Source organism: Arachis stenosperma, chromosome 7 (assembly GCF_014773155.1).
Source record: "Arachis stenosperma cultivar V10309 chromosome 7, arast.V10309.gnm1.PFL2, whole genome shotgun sequence".
In the NCBI taxonomy this organism is placed as follows: Eukaryota; Viridiplantae; Streptophyta; class Magnoliopsida; order Fabales; family Fabaceae; genus Arachis; species Arachis stenosperma.
In genome coordinates, this window is record NC_080383.1 from 89,520,731 (window position 1) to 89,527,762 (window position 7,032).

At 32.7% G+C, this 7,032-nt stretch overlaps 3 protein-coding genes across 3 annotated transcripts; 2 read left to right on the forward strand and 1 right to left on the reverse strand.

Annotated features, from left to right (window-relative positions):
- Positions 1–1,739: 1,739 nt before the first annotated feature.
- On the forward strand, positions 1,740–4,311 carry LOC130939121 (cold-responsive protein kinase 1-like). Its single transcript, XM_057867217.1, has 6 exons — positions 1,740–1,942; positions 2,018–2,133; positions 2,218–2,428; positions 2,932–3,169; positions 3,246–3,396; positions 3,698–4,311. Exons 1-4 carry the CDS (start codon positions 1,870–1,872, stop codon positions 2,955–2,957), a joined length of 426 nt encoding a protein of 141 aa, XP_057723200.1. The 5' UTR covers positions 1,740–1,869; the 3' UTR covers positions 2,958–3,169; positions 3,246–3,396; positions 3,698–4,311.
- On the forward strand, positions 3,019–4,099 carry LOC130940099 (cold-responsive protein kinase 1-like). Its single transcript, XM_057868150.1, has 3 exons — positions 3,019–3,108; positions 3,169–3,396; positions 3,698–4,099. The coding sequence occupies exons 1-3, from the start codon at positions 3,019–3,021 to the stop codon at positions 4,097–4,099; spliced, it is 720 nt and encodes a 239-aa protein (XP_057724133.1).
- Positions 4,312–4,573: 262 nt separating the features above from the next.
- On the reverse strand, positions 4,574–6,472 carry LOC130939120 (ABC transporter G family member 10). The gene has a single exon (XM_057867216.1). The coding sequence runs from the start codon at positions 6,460–6,462 to the stop codon at positions 4,609–4,611; it is 1,854 nt and encodes a 617-aa protein (XP_057723199.1). The 5' UTR covers positions 6,463–6,472; the 3' UTR covers positions 4,574–4,608.
- Positions 6,473–7,032: the final 560 nt, after the last annotated feature.

A 7,032-nucleotide genomic window follows, 5' to 3' on the forward strand; every position in this document is an offset into this window, starting at 1 on the left:
GCAACTAATGATACACTAGTATTTATAATTTGAAACTAGAATTATTATTGAATACTAGAAAAATTAAATTTGTATATAAAGAATATGTTTATATAAAATAATAGAAACATAATTTATATTTTTTTTAAATAATTAAATTTGTTATATTTTTTAATTAATTTAATTTTGATATAATATTAGATGAAATATTTTATGCATTTCTTTAATTATATGTTGTAATTTATATATTTTTTATTATTATTTCTAAAAATAAAAAATATATTCTAAATTAATAAATTAATCAATTTATTTTAAAATTTTATATGCAATATAGGTACATATAATAGAACATAAGATATAAAATAAGTAATAATTATGAATAAATTGAGAATAAAATAAAATATATAAAGTCATAAAAAAATAAAACATTAGATTAATATCTAAATTATAATTGTTTGAACTAAAATTTGCAATTGAAAATTTTAAAAAGCGAAACAATAAAATTGGAAGATACATAAAGTTATAGAGAGCTATATAAAAAAATAAAGAATTTAAATTTTACTTTTTGATAAAGAGAAGATGATCACTAGACAAAAAATATAAAAAGAAGGTTGAAAATATAAAAATAAAAAAAATTTAAAAAAATAAAAGAGTGATGACCTAAAAACTAAATTTGATTAGATTAAATAATAGTTAAAATAATTAAAAAATATAAATATAAATTTAAAATTTTGACCAATTAAATTTAATTTATTTATAATGAATTATTTAAAATTTAAAATAAAAATATATTATATATAACTATTTCTTAAAAAAATGAAAATACAGTGAGGGCAAGTGCCCCCTCATACTACAAGCTGGGTCCGTGTCTGCCGGACCGTACCCTACTCTACCCGCTGCGGGTAGAGTAGCCTACCCTATCCGAACGGGTTGAACCGGGTTGGATCCCGCGGGTGGGGTATGAATTGCCAGCCCTATCGACATGGAATCATTTTTGTTTGTTGAGCAACTCACAACTGTACATGTCCAATGTATATTCATTATTATTTAACTTCGTGTCGTTACTATATGCAATTTTATTATTTCAATGAGATTCAATTGCACTCTTTTTAATTTTTGGAAAAAAAAATATTTTTAATTTTTAATATTTTAAATATCTTATTTTTATTTCAAAAAATTTTAAACGAAATTAATATTATCTTATTATTAAATTTGATCTGAATTATTAATAAAATGACTAACATGGATGTGAACAACATTATTATTAAGTCATATATTTTCGGTATATTAAAAAACTTAACCAAAATTTTTTCGTAATATGTTTTCTAATGGATCTCTTTTTCTTAAAAAGATTCCCAAATTCTATCAATTAATCATTAACATTTTAGAATAAAATTTTTTTTTTTATTTTAGTGATGGTTAATGAATTGATTTTACATTTTTACTTATGTATCAAAATTAAATATTATTGACTCTTCAATATACTAATTGTTCGTATCAAATTTAATTATAGAATAACATTACTTTCGAAACTGAAATAGAAAATTTGAAATTTTTTTAGATTAAAATAAAATATTTAAAACATTAATTACTAAATTAGAACTTGTTCCAAGTGTTACTCCTTATTTTTTAATAGAGATATAAAGTAACATATAATTATATAAACCGGTGCTGTACAGAAGGTAGCACAAGCAAGTAGACTTTTTAAAGTTGACTAATAAATAGTATACGGGGTGACTTTTTATTTATATGTTGGTTAGAGAACACTGTAATTTGAATTATTTGTTTGTTTTTCAGCACATACTCTCGTGACAAATAGTTATGTTTCGCTGAGGATTGGATATTAATGTTGTTGAGTTTTGATGCTGAAGTTGGTTGAGTTTGTTTGTGATGAGTTGTTTCTCTCTTCTTTGTGGAAGAAAGGGGTCTTCTTCGGCGGCGCAACCAACCGGAGCTGATATAGGTGTGCAGATTTTTGAGAATTTGATATGTTCAAAATGTTTCTATTGTTTATATTCATGTTTATATGCTGCAACAGATCTTTCTAGCTTTAAGAACATCAATCTCTACACATACAAGGAATTGCAGATTGCGACAGAAAATTTTAGTCCTGCAAATAAGATAGGGGAGGGAGGTTTCGGATCGGTATATAAGGTGATTGCCACAATTCATAAGTGCCTCACATTTATTGAGAAAGAAAGTTTCTAGTTTTAATTTTGTAGTTTGTATACTGAGCAGGGAAAGTTGGGAGATGGTACTCTGGCTGCTATTAAGGTTTTGTCAGCTGAATCTAAACAAGGAGTCAAAGAGTTCTTGACGGAAATCGAGGTGATTTCTACTATAGAGCATGAGAATCTAGTTAAGTTGTATGGTTGCTGTGTGGAAAGGAACCAGAGGATTTTGGTATATGGCTATCTTGAGAATAACAGCCTAGCACAAACACTTGGTGGTGAGTAAACTTTTCACATTTCATCTGAATGTATTATAAATCTCCTAGTAGCTTTTGGTTCTATCTTGGAACATAGACTGTATTTGTTTACAGAGACATGACACTAAAATAGAGACACAGAGACACAAAATTGTGTTTGGCAGAAGAGACATGGACAGAGACAAAGTGTCAAGAGACACTAAATTAGTGTATTTTGTGTCAATCCTGACATGAAGAACACGGAGACACTAACAAGGGACACAACTTATTTTTTATTTTTTCTTTCATTATTTTTGTTAATTTTTTATAATTATATTTTTTATTATTATATTTTTCATTTCAAATTTTTTGAATGAAAAAAAATGAGAATAAATTGGATTTTTATAATTTGTTCTAGTCAGTATCTTATCCTGTCCTGTTCTCAATATTTTGTCCTGTCCTGTTCTTGGAAACAAACGCAGCCATAGAGACACTATTCTTGCACTCTTCCTTTTAAAATTATATAAATTAGCTGTTATTTATAGGTGGAGGCCATAGTAGCTTGTACTAAAGCTGGCATACACGGAGGAACATTTGCATCTGCATTGCGCGGGGTCTTGAATTTCTTCATCATGAAGTTGAGCCACATATTATCCATAGAGACATTAAAGCTAGCAATATATTACTTGACAAAGACTTGCAGCCCAAAATTTCGGATTTCGGTCTAGCAAGGCTTATTCCGGCAAACATTACCCATATTAGTACCCTTGTTGCTGGCACAGCGTAAGTTCATTCTTGATTTCTATCTTTCAATTCTTTCAGAATCATGGATTAGTTCATTCATTTTTGCCTTTGTTAGTGGCTATCTAGCACCTGAATATGCGATACGAAGTCAAGTGACAAGAAAATCAGATGTCTACAGTTTTGGAGTTCTGCTATTAGAAATTGTTAGCGGAAGGTGTAACACAAATAGACGTTTACCTGCAAAAGAAAGGTATCTACACACAAAGGTAAGTGCATGAGTCTTTGGAAGTTCATAATTAGTTAAATATCAAAGTAAATTTAAGATACATATTTGGATTTGCTGAATTCCTTTTAACCCTCTTTCTATTCATTTTATTTCCTATTTTCCCATCTTATTTGTCTTCTGATTTGGATTCCTAATTTCACTGTTATGCAATCTTATGTTAAGTAATGTAGCAATTGTCAAACATAGGTTACTACCACTACTACTAGGATATTAATGTTCATTTTGAAGTAGTATTGATGGGAACTGAAACTTTAAAAGGTGACCAATGATTATGTCTTCAGGCTTGGGATTTGTATGAGAGGGGGGAGCTGGAGAGTTTGGTTGATTCCTCGCTAGCCGGCGACTTTGATGTGGAGGAGGCGATAAGGTTTTGCAAGATTGGTCTCATTTGCATTCAGGATTCTCTTCAGCTCCGGCCTTCAATGTCCACTGTGCACGACATGCTGATAGGCAAAACAGATGTCAATGAGAAGATGATGTCAAAACCAGGCTTACTATTTGAGTTTGTGGAATCGAAAGATCAAGGAAAACAGAAAGGCAAGGTTGAAGAAATTGAAGTGGAAAATACATCTTTGATGGCTATGACTAGTTCAGAAAGGAAAGATGATTTGGAAAGTTCATCTTTTTCAGGAAGCACAGGATCTTATGCTACAATGACCTTCACTTCAATTTATGATAGATGATGGAAGCAATTAAGCTCCCTATTGCTTGACCCTTTTGTGTCTTCAATGATTTGTGGAGATACAAATTACTGTATGCAATTTTGCACTAAATATTCTTCTATTGTTTATAGATCATAATCAATGATTCCATTTAGGAAATTACAGAACAGATTTGTATAGGGTTAGTCAGTGATTTAAATAAAAAGTGCTTTAATTTTGGTTTTTCATGTTTATTATAAGCATAATGCTTTTCCATTGTATAATAAGCTTTGCAAATTCTTGTCTTCCTTCATCAGTGTTGATCTTAATGGTAAACGAATGCACAATCATAATCATGATAAGAAGCATTGTATGTAAATACTTCAGAAAAATCAGATAACTTTTGCTTGGTTATTACAAAACAATATTCATAATTTGCATGTGAACATGAACTATGCTTATCAATATTCACTAACAATGGTGAATAATAAATAAATGAAAACAGTAAAATGGTTGTAATTAGCACCTAATAATTTGTGGTAAACCTGATTTCAGTTTCTGGTTCTGTAACATCTGAACCAAAGAATACAAAAGCAAAGAACTCTATACCCTATTATGAACCCCAACATGACAACCAAATTGGTCCACTTTTTTGACTCCTTCAAACCCTGTTGTTCTAAGAACTCAACTCCATGCAATATGCATTCTCCATTCCCAGTTTCTAGGCATCTTCTTCTTCCTTGCTCTTCTCCATACTCATTTATCATAAGACACTCAAAAGGGTATTTGAATAAACTCAAATAGTGCATAAAAATCCAGTAGCTAGGCATCTTCTCCTTGGATATGAAATACCCCGAAAACAGAAAGAAAGACCCCATTAGGCCTGCGATCACTGAGTTTCCAAGGATGAAATTCGGCACAAGAGCGCTGAAACACGCCACAAGAGAGTTCGACATGAGGAGGACCAACCAAACAACTAGAGAGAAGTAGAGGAATGCATCAATGTCTTTCCTTAATCCTACAAGCCAATAAACCGGGGTGGTATATAGAACACAAACCATTAGAAGGAAAGGAAGAAAAACAAGTGTATTTGCAAGAACATAGGAAGAAACTCTATAAGCTCCTCTTGAGGTCTCTCTCATCAAAGTTCTTCTCTCTTCCAAGAAAATTGGCAAGCCTTCTGTGGTGGAAGATAACAGAAAGGTAAGGCTGAAAGCGAAGAAGCCGCTTCGCGTTTGCAATGCTAATTGACCTTGCTTGTTACCTGTATTCAAGAATATAGTTCCAAGAATGAATCCAGCTACTAAGGCTTGTATAACTCTGGTGAGAAAGAGTTGCTTAGTTCTGAATATGTTGCTGCAAAATCTTCTTCCTAAGATTAGAATCTCTTCACTAGGAGAATTGGAGTACAAGAGAGCCTTTTCTTTAGCAATCTTGGAACAATGCATTCTCATCCTGTGATCTTCATACTCTCTGTCTCTAAGAAGATATTGATTGTCCTCAGACTCTGATGATGTATGAATAACCAAGCTTTCCATGACATCAAGTGCATATTCAAGGACATTGACGCGACGCGGAATTTGATGGCCGGATAGCCTGAGCCTAGCCTCAAGAAGACTCAAGGAACCATTGTGAACGACGAATCCATCCGCGAGCAAAATGAGGCCATCAAGAAGCTCCAAGATGCGAAAACCAGGTTGGTGGATAGTCAGAACAATAGTCTTTCCTTGATTGAATGCCATTAGTCTAAGCAATGAGATTACATTAAGAGCTGAAGCAGAATCCAACCCTGAAGTTGGTTCATCAATCAAGATAACTGCAGGGTCATGAACTAAATCAGCACCAATAGAGACTCTCCTCCTTTCGCCACCCGAAATTCCATGGCTTGATCCATCACCAATTCTTGAATCCGCAACATGATCCAACCCAAGCTCCTTCATCAACTCCTCAACTCTTGTAGCAGCCACTTTTCTGCCCCCGGGAAGCCTCAGCATAGCACTATACATGAGTGTCTCTCTCACTGTAAGACATGGAAACAGAGCATCTTCCTGTGTCACATGACCTGAAATTCTTCTGAACCGGTTCGGATCAATCGCCCGATGATTCACCAGCAATTGGCCGGAAACTTTGCCAGGAGATATTCTCCCAGCAAGGATTTCAAGCAGGGTGGTTTTTCCAGCTCCACTATGGCCAGCAATGGCTGTCAACTCCCCTGGCCTTGCTTCACAAGTAACATCCTTCAAAATGTATTTCCCTGCACTGCTCCTCCTCCTCCGATTCGACCCGAAACAAAGCCTTCTAAACTCATCAAATTGGCTGCACAATTTGTAAGATAAGTTCTTGGTTTCTAGTCTATAGTATGTGCTTCTTCTTGTGCTTGGTATTGGCTTGAAGGGTGTTCCCATTTTGTGTTAGTTTCACTATTTTTGTTTTGTGTTAAGTGAACAAGAAGAAGAAGAAGAAGAAGAAAAAGAATTTAGTAGTATCAATGTTATGTGAAGATAAATGAAAATTCATAGAGGAATAGAGGGAGGATGAACTAACACACCAAACTTAGTTCAATTCTAATTTATTCACTCTAAACAAATCCAACATGGGATTAATAGTCTTTAATTTTTCTATTGGAAGTTTTGGGATATTTTTATAGAGTTTGACAAGTTCAAGTGATTCAAGAAAAAAAAGCTTATAATATAAGTACCAAGTTATTTTTTCTGTTGAGCTAAACATTGACTAATTAGGGTTATTGTTTGGTTGCTACACCATCTTCCCCATGCAACATAGACTGAGACACCTCATAGTTCGGTTGGTAGAAGAAAATTAAAACAAGGATCAAACATAGTTTTACAAGCTAAATAAATTAGTTGAAATTAGTAATAATATACATATATAATTTAAGGAACTTTTTTTGTTAGCAATTTTATTCTACTATTAGAAAAATCATTATTTCTTGGTAATAGATTGGAGGGTTAACTATC

Excerpts from the sequence above, each read along its gene's own strand:
- LOC130939121 (XM_057867217.1), top strand. The coding sequence starts at position 1,870 with ATGAGTTGTTTCTCTCTTCTTTGTGGAAGAAAGGGGTCTTCTTCGGCG. Across the intron at positions 1,943-2,017 it reads ACCAACCGGAGCTGATATAG|ATCTTTCTAGCTTTAAGAAC; the intron begins GTGTGCAGATTT and ends ATGCTGCAACAG. Across the intron at positions 2,429-2,931 it reads CCTAGCACAAACACTTGGTG|GTGGAGGCCATAGTAGCTTG; the intron begins GTGAGTAAACTT and ends TGTTATTTATAG.
- LOC130940099 (XM_057868150.1), top strand. The coding sequence starts at position 3,019 with ATGAAGTTGAGCCACATATTATCCATAGAGACATTAAAGCTAGCAATA. Across the intron at positions 3,109-3,168 it reads GCCCAAAATTTCGGATTTCG|CGTAAGTTCATTCTTGATTT; the intron begins GTCTAGCAAGGC and ends TTGCTGGCACAG. Across the intron at positions 3,397-3,697 it reads AAAGGTATCTACACACAAAG|GCTTGGGATTTGTATGAGAG; the intron begins GTAAGTGCATGA and ends TTATGTCTTCAG.
- LOC130939120 (XM_057867216.1), bottom strand. The coding sequence starts at position 6,462 with ATGGGAACACCCTTCAAGCCAATACCAAGCACAAGAAGAAGCACATAC.